This window comes from Chanos chanos, chromosome 2, assembly GCF_902362185.1.
Source record: "Chanos chanos chromosome 2, fChaCha1.1, whole genome shotgun sequence".
Lineage (NCBI taxonomy): Eukaryota > Metazoa > Chordata > Actinopteri > Gonorynchiformes > Chanidae > Chanos > Chanos chanos.
In genome coordinates, this window is record NC_044496.1 from 40,965,101 (window position 1) to 40,980,210 (window position 15,110).

General features: G+C 39.3%; 2 protein-coding genes across 2 annotated transcripts; one reads left to right on the plus strand and one right to left on the minus strand.

The window, feature by feature from the left end:
• Positions 1-452: 452 nt before the first annotated feature.
• On the minus strand, positions 453-2,443 carry rcn2 (reticulocalbin 2). Its single transcript, XM_030766040.1, has 7 exons — positions 2,293-2,443; positions 2,102-2,204; positions 1,717-1,913; positions 1,512-1,625; positions 1,314-1,407; positions 877-1,019; positions 453-745 (listed from the first exon to the last, which is right to left on the minus strand). Exons 1-7 carry the CDS (start codon positions 2,437-2,439, stop codon positions 602-604), a joined length of 942 nt encoding a protein of 313 aa, XP_030621900.1. The 5' UTR covers positions 2,440-2,443; the 3' UTR covers positions 453-601.
• A 1,625-nt stretch (positions 2,444-4,068) lies between these two features.
• On the plus strand, positions 4,069-14,885 carry LOC115805453 (nuclear receptor coactivator 5). The gene is made up of 9 exons (XM_030766038.1): positions 4,069-4,196; positions 4,509-4,586; positions 5,016-5,125; positions 6,172-6,304; positions 8,382-8,581; positions 10,931-11,206; positions 12,680-12,862; positions 13,224-13,535; positions 14,819-14,885. The coding sequence occupies exons 1-9, from the start codon at positions 4,138-4,140 to the stop codon at positions 14,854-14,856; spliced, it is 1,389 nt and encodes a 462-aa protein (XP_030621898.1). The 5' UTR covers positions 4,069-4,137; the 3' UTR covers positions 14,857-14,885.
• Positions 14,886-15,110: the final 225 nt, after the last annotated feature.

Genomic DNA, 15,110 nt, shown 5'->3' on the forward strand with positions numbered 1-15,110 from the left:
GCTCGATGAAGACACATGAAATGGCATTTGCTAAAAGATAGTGAAAGGGACAATCAGGTGAACCCAAATCTCATTTTGATTGTAGGAACAATAACCAGTTTTAAACACCAGGAACTGAAATGCAATTTTTGTAGTTACTGCATATTGCAAGTCACAGCAAGTTTTGGGTTTTTGTATGAGGTACATCATCTGCCAGTAAAGGTTCCACCCAGGTAGTTATGCACTGATTTGAATACTGAATGTCCGTGGATCCAAGGTTACAATGTAAAAATATGGTTACCTATCTTTTTATGCAAAATAAAATAAATAAATGGATAAATAAATAAATAAATAAATAAATAAATAAAAATTGTCTTTATGTACAGACATTAATTCAAAAAGAGTTTATTACACAATTACATTTTCAGTAGATTCCAATAATGAGAAAAAGATAGTGTCTAGACCATAAAAGTGCTTTAAAGATAATGTAATTTTACAGAGTTAAATTATTAAGAAGGGAACTAGGGACTATGAGCGCGAATATGGACTATGAAAAAATCCAACGACACTCAAATGACTATTAAAGTTGAAGTACAATTAGGAAAAAAACAACAACTAAGGATTATAATTCATCATGTAACACGTGGATCTGTCTTCCATAGTCCGTTACTTCACTGTTCATAAAAATGTCCTGGTTTTTCAGGATCTCAGCCTCAGAGAGCTTCTCATCACCATCCTGGTCCATCTCTTTGATCAGATAAATTGCCTGCGGCAACACAACAAGACCAAGCAAGTCTATTAGCTGTGAATACTAAGTCATAAATTCCACTGATATGTCTATGTCTGAAAGTAGTGCACACAGTGGTGTCATTAAGCTGTAACAACATGTCTCCTCACCTCCTCCCTCGCTGAGCCATAGCTGTTGGGGGCAACCCAGCAGAGCTGCTCCTCACGGTTCAGCTTACCATCTCTGTCTTGATCGTACAAGTCCTTAAAACGGACAGTCTCCTCAATCTCCCATTGTGAAGGGTCATCTCCTTCTGTAAAATTGTGCATGAACACACAGACACAGTTTTCCTACTACGAAAAGGCTGAGTCTGATACAACCTTAAGAAGTGTACACTTATAGATTCGTCGTTTGTCTGCCGAGACTGGACGTATTGATCCTGCTGAGCTGGATTCATTTCACTGTCAAAGATATGTTTGTATTCTGTGTTATCCATAAATGGCTATGCATGCACTAGAACTAGCCCAGAACAATAAATATGTCATTCAGCAGTCGCTGTACAAGCTCTGTAAAGGAGCTCATGGAAACTTTTTTTCACTGAACTTACCATTTGCTCGAATGTCACCGATAAATTCACTTAAACTGATAAACCCATCTTTGTCTTGGTCATACTCGGTCAACACATCCTCAATGGCAAAATCCTGAGAAGACAAAAAAAAAAAAGCCTCAACAATGTAAAAATAATCAATGAAATATGATACAATATTAAGAATATTTGTATAAAAACAGTGCAGCAAGGACTTACAGCCATGTGATCTACTTCTGATGGGTGCGTAAATGCTAGAAATTCTGTTAGGTTCAGGCCAAGGGTACCATCCACATCCGCAAAGTCAAAGCGTCTTTTTTCCTTTAAATGAAGCTGTGGAGAGTAAATTCTGTTAAACATTTATTATAACAGTACCAAAAAGATGAGGGCATATGCAGTAAAACTTCGTAAAGGTCTCACATACAAATCTGAGAGACTCTTCCTCTGGATCTTCAAGAACAGTGTTTTCATCCATCTCCACAAAATGCCCGTGAAGAACTGTGTTGTACTCCTCCCAGGACACAATACCATCTTTATTTTTGTCAAACTCCGGAAATCGCTCCTCTGCATCATCGAGTGCATATTTTCTGTACACCTTCTGTATCCACAGCGTGATCTCCTCTGTTAATGCCAGAAAAAGATCATGAGTATCATGAACTGTGAATCATTCTGCTATAAACAACTTCATGCCTACATCTGTTGCCTCTTATCAGAGACTTGACTCAACAAATTGACAATTATTTCAGTAATATGAAGCGGATCAATTTTCCTTAAAAACTAATACTTTTTGGAAAAGGCATTCCACTAACCCGTGGTCAAATATTTATCAGAATTTGTATCAATCTTCTGCACTATTTCCACCAATCTCTTTCTCTGCTCTAAAGGACTGAGCTTCTTCAGTTCAGCTTTCTCCTGGGAAAAGATGAGACTGAGTGTAGCAGTGCTTCAATAAAATCACTAAATGTTAATAGCGGTAGGGGAAATGAAAACTATTAGTTACATCTGAGCCGAGGAGGGAGTTCGCATCATGCTTATGGTTATGCTGATGTCCCACATAGTGATCCTCCTGAAATATCCTGTGAGAACTGTCCGCAGAAGCATAGTGTAGGGCCAGCGTTACAAGATTCAGAAGGAACATGTATTCCATTTTCAAACTCGCGCTGAAAGACATTGAGATTTTAAGATTTTAATGTGGCACTGAACAAATGTAAACTCTCAAACACTCATCCTTTGCAGTTACACCTACCAGTGGACGGTTAAAAAAGATACCTGTCTATGTGGGCGATGCTTGACGAGTATTTAGTCCGATTTAATTTAGCTAGCAAGCTATGCAAACATCAGGACCACGGTGACCAAGAAACAAGTTCAAAAAGTTAGGTAGCTTAGCAGGCTAACAACTTTGTTGGTTAGCTAACTATGCTAGCTAATTTGTAAGTCAGCTACAGCACTATCTATGAACTTCCTTCTGACAAAAAATCTACCCACATGCATTTGTTGGTAATATAACTTTATGCACTAACCAATACAAACACGCTCGGACCAATATACATACTGGGCGCTAAACCGCGTGAAACGTAGCGCCTTACCCTACACAGACATTATTGTGATGCTAGGCTGTCACTCTGTTACCATGGAGTCAACTACATTAACTTCCGCAACAACGACACCCTCACTAACAATAGCACTTCTTGTGGTTTTTCCGCGGAAATGAAGTTGCAATCATAGACTCATAGAAGCGCTTCAATATCTATGTTTATAATTGTTCATTTTAGACAGACATGAGGCGGTTACACGCGGTGTGTTTCGATGGATAGTTAATGCTTCTGGTACAAACAGTTTTAACGACTCCCCAAAACAGAACCGAAATCAACAAACAAAAATTGTGCCCTAAAGCATGCAAACAACATAAGAAAATGAACAAAATTCGAAGCACGAAAATAAGACAATAAAGCAAGAAAACCAATCGTAAGACGACACAAACTTGTAAACTGCAATGCAAATGAACAAGCAATGAAAAATGATATCACATCAAATTCGAGCAACAACACAACAACACCAGCATAATTTATCCGAGAAGTCTGTATTTCGGCTCATTTGATGTTTTTCCTCATTGATTTCGATCTTTCAAAAACACAAATGTTGGAGCGTTGGTATTTGTTAGAATGTCTGTTTCAGGCACATCCAATCCAGTGGGTGGCGGTAAAACAATATGCGTTCACTTGGCGAGCACAGGAAAATCTTAAAGGTAGCCAACCCAGTGCACAGTTGCCCTTCTTTTCGGCATTTACAGTATCTTAAATGTGTCTAATGTGCACGTATATCAAAATTTTTAGTTTGCATTCAGCAGGAGAACATCGCGTGTGTTTTTCTCTGCCACATTGGTTTAAGTTGATTTGTACTCTTCGCAAGTTCGCTTGACGGAAGAGAAAGCGAAATGCATTGTTATTAACCCGAGTGGGGTAGGTTTTTCGATGGGACTACGAGCAATTTATTACCAAAATAAATTTCTCTGGATATAATGAGAAATAATTCACTACTCTTTATCATACCAATATAGAGGCTAACGAACTAATTATGTGGGGGATTTAATACTTTATCTCGGGTGCGTTAGCTACCCAGCTATATTACACCTTATCTTATGTGACGTGAAAGGTTGACAATTGGAGCAGGCTGCTTGCCGAGTGAAGAACTATATTGATCAAACAGATGCTTCTCTGACTGATTGTGAGGGAGTCAGATTATTGGTTTAAATTAGGCTACTGATAATCAGTGTAGCCTGCATATTCACATTTGTGTGGCCGGCCCGTTCGCTAGCTACGTTACATCAGTGTGTGGTCAGAAATCCATGTCACTGTGGATGAAAGGGACAAGAGGCAGGCGGCCTCAGGCTAATCCAAATGGAGGGTGAGTGAAAGTTTAATTCAGTTAAATTAAAATTAAATTAAATGATATTTCTCTGAATAAAATTGACCATATGCTACATATTAGCTCCGAAATCTGCTTATAGCTATTTTATGTTTAATTTACGATAAAAACGAAGGTTAATATAGTAAGTACTAGTACTATTACTAGCAGTTGCAGAGAACAGTTGTTTTTTTTATTCTCTGCAACAATTTTAGGGATGAAGTTTACGCTTAATAGCTGAATGAGTAATATATGGTTATCATTTGCCATGCTGTTATGTTTAACGCGGACTCATAATACGCTCGCTTATAGAGTGAAACCTCGACCTTTTCGAAGAGCCCCGTACCCAGGGAGAGAGGAGAGAAAAGAAGCGCATTCCGAAACAGAAGGGTAAGTGCTCCTCCTCTATCCACCTGTCTAAGTAGGTGGTGCAAAATTTTTATTATTCTGGCAGTCGTAGGCAGCCCTAAGTAAGTATAGCTGACTTAGTTCATTAAGGTTTTTATGAACTTCTGAGTAGTTTATTTAGAGCCTGTCAGCAAGGATTGCTACTGAGTTCAGATCACGAAGGAACACACGAAGCTAGAGCAGAATTTACGAGCTACCTTTATATTAGACTAATGTTCCGGTGAAGCATTGAGCTCTCATCAAGGGTTGTTTGTCAGTCTTATAAAGTGAAAACTCTTTTCTCATGTGGAAAAAGAAAACAGCTGTTTTAAGTAATATGTAGCTGAATACACTGTAATGTGTAGTGTTTTGCTATGACTGGACTCTCACTGGATGGCTGTCCTTCCTCTCGCCGATCTCTTCCATTCAAAGCTATGAGCATGCTGATCAACAACTGGACTACTCTGGTCCTGTGGACTATGACTCGTATGAAAATCCCCAGCATCAGCCTCTTCAACCGCATCTACCACCTCCACCCACTGGTAAAACAAAGACTATGTTTGTAATATGAATAATGTATTTACAATGGTATGAAAACTGTTTTAGTGTTTTAGTTTGGGGAAGTTGTGGGTGTAATCCTTAAAATAGTTTGATTTGAAAGATTTATACTCAGTGCCTTACTAGACGGACTAGCGATGAGTGGGTAAAGTTGTTGTTGTTTTTTTTTTTGACTCATGCTGCTGTTGTGAATAATGTCCAAGCAGTCCAAAATTAAAATGATAAGGGAAATACATATGAGATACAGACCCATACCAAACTAAAACCCACTTCATAAAAATACTCTTTTCTTGAGTCACATTACATTTTCTGTAGGCTGTCTCCCTCTTTGTCTGTGTTGGTCATTGTGGGCTCTATCTGTCATTAAAGATATTAATAAGCTTTGATGGTGGTTTACTAATTGCTAACTAAATATTGATAAAATATGTACTGAGTATACAGTCCTGCATTTAGCTTTGTTATTAGCCTACAGTGAATATGAAACCAATGAGAAATGGCCCACTTCTGTTTCATGTGATGAGGACTGTTTTCTTCTGCTTTTCTCTTTTGAGCTGACTGGCTTGGCAGACTTCTTCTACACAATGAGTCATTTGTCTTTCTTTCTCAGTTCTGTTTAAATAGCTGATAATTCATAATTAGAGTAATCTATATATTGACAGTTGACTCATGCTCCACATCATTGCAATAAACCAATATAAATATAAAAAGAACCTGTTAGTACAGTGTTAATGTTAAAATTAGGTTGATCAGTTTAAAACCACAGAACACAGGCTGTATCAAAATATTTACATGTTCTCTTCGCTACCTCTGCTTTTGGTCAGATCTTATCTCAGAGCCACATGACTGTTTTGTTGTTGTTGTTGTTGTACTTTTTTTCAACACCTTTCACCATTTACTGCAAGTCACTATATCTTACACAAAAGCCCCTTAAGTCACTGCTTTTGTTGCTCTTAGTTTTGCACTTTTCAGAAGCAGACATATGTAGGCTTGGAAAAACAGCAAATATATGGAATTGTTCTCTCTCCCTCAGCAGGCTCTCCCAAGATATATAATCCAGGAGACTACCGCAATGCCTTATACCAGCGCTTTTACAAGCAGCTGATGGGAGACGGGGTCCGACGGCCTCCCGACTGTGTGGTCTTGTCTGTAAACAACCAGAATACGTGAGTACCTGCGCCACTAGGCAACACAATGATGTTAAGGGAGAGAGAGAAAGAAAAGCTCTGTGTGTGTGTATTTGCCGACAGAGCATTCTTATCAGGATAAGATTCATTTAAGTGTTAAAAGTGATGCACTTGGCTCTCTGAACAGCCATTCTAGTAAGTTTTTTTTTTTTTCATCTCACAAATTAACATGTGAAAGTTGCATTTCAACACAGTAGGGAGGGACAGTTTCCCCTCATAACTTCTGAAACAACACAAGGTTCTATCTCTTTCCTTTTTGTGGTCATAATAGTTGAAACACGCTGTACCCACAGCGTGCCTAAAATGGTAGTGGTGGATGAATGAGTTTGTTAGTTGTTTGTTTAAGGAGTTAACTACACAATGTTGGTCCCCAATCACTTTCAAGTGAATTTAAGACTACACAGAATCAAAAAATGTTAATCTGAACAAACTAGGCGGCAAGATTAAAAATGGTAGTACTGAGTGTTCAGTTGTGTGTAATGAACCTTTTTTTTTTTACAGAGTCACTGGCCTTGGGCCAGGCCATTTCCTCTTGTCTAAAAGAAAAAACTTGCATTATAACAATATCACTCCTGCTAAATCATAACAAACTTAAAAACAAGAAACCAAACTGCTCTTTTCTTGGGTTCAGTCATTGGACTTCATCCTACACACACACACACACACACACACACTCTCAAAAGACCATTCAACTCAATCTTTTAATGACTCATTTATCTTGTAGTATTTATACTAGAAGTAATCCTACCTAAAATTAAACACGTCTCAAAACCCATCGCACATCTTGTATCAAAATGACCTCCAATCTAGACTATAAATATCATACAAAAACTGTAATCTGGAACTCAGCAAAAAATTTTGATGTACCTGTCAATTTTCAGAAGCTAATTAACTCTGAATATTTTGGAATTGCTAAAAAAAGGTTTACTCTCTTATATTACCATTTAAATGTACTTTGGTGCTAATTTTTAAAATTGTATTAATCTTAAGTGGTGCACTGGAAAGTTATTGCACTGTGCATTCCTACATTACCTCTCAAATCTGCAATACAAGCTCAGTTTTGATCTACCAAAAAAGGTTGAAAAAATTCTTTGTGTTTTTGTTTGACAAATGTATTTCTTCCAATTATTATCTAATTTACTGCAGTAGGTTCATTACAGAATTTGCTTGTCACATGGATTTGCTGTACATAAAACCATTGAAAGCTCTGTTGAAAAATATAATATTCCCCAAATTGTTCTCATGGGATGTTATTAGGTCCTACTGCAATCACTTCAACAAAACAGTATCACATCTAAAAGTACAAATTTAATAATTATTATCACATTGCCGTGCAGTAAAGAAAATAATTCTAGGGGGAAATTAGGAGATTATTTAATGATCAGTGAAAAAATGATTAAAATCTGAAATTTGCTAATGCGAATGCTAAACTGAAGCTAGCATGGGAGTGATTAAGCAAGCTTCAGCGCGCCCTGTACATAAGTTTTGCGTAGTTTGCACTCTAATGTTAGAGGGATCTTGTCTGTTGTAAAGTGTAATACTACTCTAACTTGAGAAAAAATATACCTTTAGTACTTGAGTGAGACACATCTTTACAAATAGATTCTTACACAATTTTACTATGGTCATTTCTTCAAAGCACAGTTCCCCAAATCCAGTTCTGGAGGGCTCAGGTCAAGCTGTTTTTTTAAAACCCACAGCTCTTCATTGTAAGCTTTTTTTTTTTTTTTTTAATTTAGAAATGCGAATGCATGCCTCAGCCAATCAGTGGCCAAAGTGTTTGCCTTCGGTTAGCTGGGTTTTTTTTTTGTGTTTTGTTTTGTTTTTGCTTTTGCCCTCCTACACTGGATTTTGTGAATCCTGCTCTAAATATTTTACATTTACAAATTTGAGATATAGGTTTACTTTATCTGAATCCACATCCGCTCTCTCTCTTTTTGCTGATGCAGTTCAGAGCATCGTCAAGACTGACTCCCCTCTCTCTCTCTCTCTCTCTCTGTGCCCTGTCTCTGGCACGCAGAGGTCAATAACCAGCTCTCTTCTTCTTCTTTCAAAGGGATTACGCAAAATCACTAGGCCACTGTTTGCAGCAGCGTGGCCTTTCGGTGGAAATGATTTACCTGCAGGCGGAATCGGGCCTGACACGAGCCCTTCAAGATGTCCGCTCCAACGCTTCTCCCCTATGTATTCTTGTGGAGCAGACAAACGTAAATCTGTCCTCGTGCACAGTTATCATATTTTCAGAGTCCCTCAAAAGTAAGTCCCTACAACCACAATTCCCCTTCCAGTCAGTTATTTTTCAAAATTAGTAACAGTAAAAATTAGAATGATTGCATCAAAGAAACTTTCAGTGGTGGGCATCGACATGTGCTTAATTTAAAAATATTTAAAATAAAATTCATTCCGATAATGAAATACAAATGGGTGAATATAATATTAAAAAAAATGGTGAGTTTTAGGTGTTTTAACCCCATAAAATGGATAAAATTAAATTTTACAATAATCTTATGTCAGTGATAGACTGACAAACAGTTTATTAAATAAGAGATAATGGAAATCACCTTATTTATTTATTTATTTGTGTCCTTTTGTATTGTGTGTATTGGTTTTTGTCATAATACATAGCTTGCAGAGGCTGAAAATAATGCCTTTAAAGAATTGAATGAGCAGAGTATAGCTTTATTCAACATTCCAAAATGAATCCTGGAAAATCCTGTGGACGTTAATAGGTTAAAATCTGGATTGTTATGAAGCAAAAGCATAGTTAAGAACAGCTTTCCTCAAGACTATGAATATGTGATATAACTATTAATAAATTAACCTGTAAATTTCACTGAAAAATAAAATGACGTCAGGAAGGGTCCACAAAATGTTATTAATTATTTAAATGAGAGAAATTTAATTTGTGTCTAAACTTGCTCAAAACACAAGAACTCATTTTCAGTGTCCCAGGTTCATCAACATATCTTCCATCCAAATGCCAGCGACTGATCATTCACACATTCTTCTTGGCCACTAAACCGTATCATTCACCCCTTCTCACTCATCGCTACCCAGACTCAATGCAAAAGTGACGTGCACTCTCCTTCCTCAAAGTTTTCAAATCTGCACCACGATGCTGTGACATTGTCTGTGTATGCTGACCTCTAAACACGCATTTCAAACAAGTTAAACCAAAACATTTTGCTTTCTTCTTCACATGATTCCTTGGCTTTCTTTAGAACCTTATTGCATTTCCCACCATACACAAAAAATGCCCAACTATTTGCATTCATTAACCACAAATAAACACAGACCTTAACATGTTGGTTTGCAGGCATTTGCCTGTGCTTTTAAAAATAGGAACAAAAAATTCATTTGCTTAGCAGGATCAAAGTACAAAAACAGTTAAACAGTTTAAAAATATCATTTTGGCAGCCATCCTCCTGCTTAGCTACTCTCCTTTAGGATTTTTCTCTAGCCTACATTAAATGTATTAAATATTCCTTTTTCAGTCCCATGAGGCCTTGGTTATTTTTTTTTCTTCAGGTTTGTTTGTGAAGAGTTGGCACAGAAGCCAGTGTACCCTGCTGGTCTCTAATAGGAGAGGGGTTGGCTGTCCTGCTTTCATTCGTATGCATATGACACAATGCCTGGATCATGTTGATAAAATAAATATTAGTGCCCACTACTGCAGGAAGTCAGACTGTAAACACAGTTATAACTCTTAAGTAGGTGAAATGAGGTCATCCCAAAGACACTAGTTGGTTCTTTGCCCATTCTATCATAAGTATAAAAACAATCATTTGTTATTTCCTTATTATTTACGGAGTTAAATACCACTGTTTTAATTGGCCCTCAATCTGTAGCCCCACTTCAACCTGAGAAGTTTCAAATTCAAACTGATGCCCATCTGATCCCCATCAAAAAAGCCAATAAGACCATACTAGATTTGTTAACCTCCTCTTAACATGCACTACAATGTTCTGAATTTTTGCTTCTTACCATTCCTTTCACTCTGAAGTTGGACTGGACTGTATGACTAAAAAAGCAAAACGGCACTTCAAACACCAGCCCCGTTCTGGTGAATAAAAAAAATTACATCCATTGGCCTCAAGTCACATTTGCCTTTATGAAACATTTGAAACTGAGAGCGTAAACCGAACACTGCAGGCTATTTTAAAAAATTCACCCTGTTCATGGCACAAATAACAGAACCGTTGATGCTCAGAAATGCCCTGACATCTTCCACAAGGGAAAGCATTGGTCTGCACCTCCACTTGGTTAAATACAGATAACAAATCATATACAAAAGACAGTCACAAACAATAACCACATTTTCCCTCTTGTGGAAACGAAATACAGCGATGCAACACCGGCCTTCGCGGATAAGCGGGGGGAGCCTTTCTGTAAAGATGTGTTTCAGCAGTATAATCCAGTGGTTAAAGACAGTGTCTCTGCCTCTGCCAGTGCCTCTGATGAGTCAGAGATGGCACACTGCTTACATCGCTCTGTTTTTCATTTAGTGAACCATCTGCCTTCATCATACTGTAACCCCGCCCCCCTCACTTCCCCTATCCTCCACCTGTCTTCCTCTGTCTGACCCTGCCGCTGCCCTTCCCACAGTTCACCGAAACATGCCCAAGGACCAGGCCATGGAGTTTGTGACGGTGGAATACAGACGAGTGCAGGCAGCACGGCGGGATCCGGACCCTGGCGAGGTGGCGGCGCAGGCGGCTGAGCTAACGGATGATTACCTGGAGCGATCGAAGCTGGAGCGCCACACCGTGCCCTCTGCCACACGCCACCTGCTCGTCCTCATGGCCGAGGGCCTGCATCTGTACCCAGAGGAGCTAGGCACGCTCACACAGTACATACGTACGCGTCAGGACCATCTGCAAGGTGACCATAGCCCTCACCTTAGCTAGAGTACCTTCCCTACTCCACTTACTCACACAGACACCTCAAAATACCTACACTGGCCTTCTCTACTCCACACACTCACATACAGACCATGTTTTTACAGACTGCCAATATAGGCCTTCTCTACTCCGCCACCTCACTCACATACAAACCATGTTCTCACAGAATGCCCATATAGGGCTGAAAAGACAAATTACTTTTACATTTGTTCATTCGTTTAGCAGATGCTCTTATCCAAAGTGACTTACAAGTCAGGCAGAGTACAAACCAAGCATATAACCATTAGGGAGCTGTCTGGTAAATAAGTGTCACCATTAAGTTCAGTTTCAAACCAGATACAGATGCAAGACTGCTGAAGGAAAATAAGACAATGGACTATAAGTGGGTCAAAAGCCCTCATAATATAAACTTTCAAGTATCTCCAGCAGCAGTCATCGAAAGTAAGTGAGCATCGAAAGTAAGTGAGCATCAGCATAGATGAGCATCAGCATAGATTTATAGTGATTGCAAGGAAGTGCCATGAAATATACATCATAGAACAATAATAAATACATTTGAACATATGAGCCACTGAGACAGTAGGTATGGATCTAGTGTAGGGGTGACTTTAGGCACTTCTTGAAAATTGTGAGGGAGTCAACAGACTGGATGGATCTGGGCACCTCTTTGCACCATCGAAGAACCATGCATGCAAAGAGTCCAGAACATAGGTCTTAATGAGAGGCCCTGTTTGTGGAGGTGCAGTTCAACTAGTTGATCTGAAGGCCAGCATCAGGGACTTGAACTTGATGCAGGCAAATACGGGGAGCCAGAGAATGGAGATGAGGAGGGGTGTGACATGTGCTTGCTTTGGCTCATTAAAGACCACACATGCAGCAGTGTTTTGAATCGTCTGGAGGGGTTTGGTAGCATATACTGGTAGACCTGCAAGGAGAGAGTTGCAGCATGGTGTTTTGAGGTTACTAATGCTTGGAGTAGGAGTTTGGCTTCGTACTCTGACCGATATGTTGTTGTTTTTTTCCCCTGATGTTGTATGGAGTGAATCCGCAGGATAGGGCAATTACTGCAGTCATCTATCATCACTCTTAGGTTTTTGACGGAGTTAGATGGTAATAGTGAGGAAGAGCTGAGCTGAAGGGAGAGATGTTATGCTGGATGGAAGGACTGGCTGGGATGACCAGGAGATCTGTTTTTGACAGGTTAAATTGGATTTGGCATTCGTGCCGAGATAGCGGTGTCTTCTTTGGGGAAGAACAATAACAGCTGGGTAATATCAGCATCTCAATGTTAGGATAGGCCATGCTGCTGGATGCCAGAGCCCAGTCAGGTGGTGTACAATAAAAAGAGCAGAGGTCCAAGTACTGATCCTTGAGGCACTCCAGTTGTTGTCAGGTGTATCTTGGATGAATGAATTGATAAACCAATGATCAGTGTTATTCTGTCTTTTTACAGCCTCTCCCCCTGAACTGGACAAAGAGTCTGTCCCAGAACCTCTGAGCAGTCTGCCTGCTGGTCTGGGGAAGCCCCCTCCCCTTCTTCCTGCTCCCTCTGCCTCTGGACCTCCTCAAAGAGAGCGACCCACCCCACCTACAGGCATGGATGACCACCCACCTGTGCCACTGATGGGTGCTAAAGGTTATTGATCACTTTCTGATCAGGAATGATCAAACTCTATGCCTAGTTTCTGTTATTTACAGTTGTTTTATGCATTATCTTAATTTCTGCCCTAGTGAGAAGGTTACACAATTTTTCACTTTTTTTCTTAACTATTTCTCCTAGGTATTTTCTCTTAGGTATTCTTACCTAAATCAACTGTATGCATGTTTTTGTGCACTTTTGTAAACTAGAAAACAAACTGACTTAAACCATTTACGAAGCAGGATGTTCCATGGTGTTCATTGTTTAAAGTGATTAGTTGAACCTCCTCCAGTGTAAAAATTATCTCTATGAACCACATTGGCCATTATTGATGACCTGTGATTGGTCCTCTTTTTAGGTTCATACCCTAAGACCAAACCTCCTCCTCTGCTGTCAATACACCATGGCCCTCCTCACAGACCGCCAGCCCCTCATGGTCCTCATGGCCCCCTACCCTTGAGAGGGCCTGCTGTCCCCCATGGCCCTCGTGGTCCCCCTCCCCCACGAGGGCCTGGAGGGCCACATCACGGACCACCAAGGTGCTCTCCATTGATCCGTGGCCCTCCCTCACAGAACGGGCCTTTGGGCCCCCGTGGGCCCCCACCACCTCGGGGTCCCAGAGCACCCCCACCCTCACTGAAGAGCCTTCACATGGGGAGTCCTCCTCCAGGTGTGCAATCCTGGCAAAGCTAGATGCATAATGCCTTCAGAAAGTATTCAGACCCCTGCTTCACTTTTTCCACACTTTTTTGAGATGTCAATGTAATTCAGAAAATGAAATTTGCCATCAATCAACACACAATGCCCCATAATAACTAAGTGAAAACACATGTTTGGAATTTTTTGCAAATTTTTTGAAGATTAAAAAGCTGAAATCTCTCGTTTGCATAAGTATTCAGACCCTTTACTGTGACACCCCAAATCGAGCTCAGATGCATTTTATTTCTTTTCATCATCCTCGAGATTTCTCTAGAACTTGATAAATGTCGACCTGTGGCAAATTCACTTAATTAAACTTAATTAAAGTTTTTAGACAGGCGCACACTTGTCCATATAAGGTCCCAAACTTCAAAGTGCATGGCACAGCAAAAACTGATCCATGAAACAAGGAACTCTCCATAGAGCTCCAAGATAGGATTGTTTGAATGCATAGGTCTGGACATAAGGGTTCACAAAGAAGTGTGGAGAAAAGTCTGAATACTTTCGGAAGGCGCTTGGTAGTTGTACGGCTTATGGCCATGTGTTGTCTGTTATTACTAGTATTATTACAAGTTCTTATGTCATACTGCCATTGGTTTAACACATACTGAAGCAGAACTGCTGCCCCGACAGTCTTCTTATCACTAAAATATGTTTGAAAATAATTTCATGCCTCAGTACAGAGGAAATAAGGTGTAATTTCTTGACAGTAATTTAGCTGTGACATTTCTTTTGATGGCCAACACATTTTGAGTTGGGTACCCTCTCTGGGTTACTTCATTAAAAATTTAATAAGCCAAAATATGGCTAATTTCGTGTTCTGCCAGCAAATTAAAATTGTGAAAATCCTCATTCATCTCTGTAACTTGCGTTTTGGAGACATAGTGTAGCGTAAACCCAGAAATCAACTCTTAGATTTATTCACTACTCTAATGGTTATATGCCTTATAATGTGTCAGGAGCATTGATCTAAAATGGTGATTAAACTTTTGACTGGATCTATGTTTGAGGTGTCCCCATGTACAGGTTTAAAGGACGTTTGCCATCCAAGTATTTTCCACAGTCATAGCATAAATATATTGTATTAAGTCTTGTGATCTAGTAACTGAACATGGCCATATCATGATTTTGAGTTCAGCCTCATTAATATTGTATGTGAAGTTAAGATATGTGGTTTGTTATGATCAAACTTGTATTTAATTTTTATGTATGTATGTATTTATTTGTTTGTCTGTTTGTTTATTTGGATAACAGGTCCACTACCTCGACCCCCCAGACATCATCTCTCCTAACCTGCTCAGGACACGTGGCTCCACTTTTTCCTGCTGTGAACATTTTGGGAGTTTTAAGAGATTTTCATTTGTTCCTCAGGCTCCTGTGTTGTAAATATTAGATTTTTTAAAGTTTATGTCTTGTGGCGGCCGTTATGTTTGACTCCGTGACTGGTTTGTTAAAGACTGTTTTGGTTAAACTGCATTGTCTTCATTATATGTCAGATTTTTTGACATTGAGACGAAATAGTTGTCATTTTGTTAAAACTCTTTTC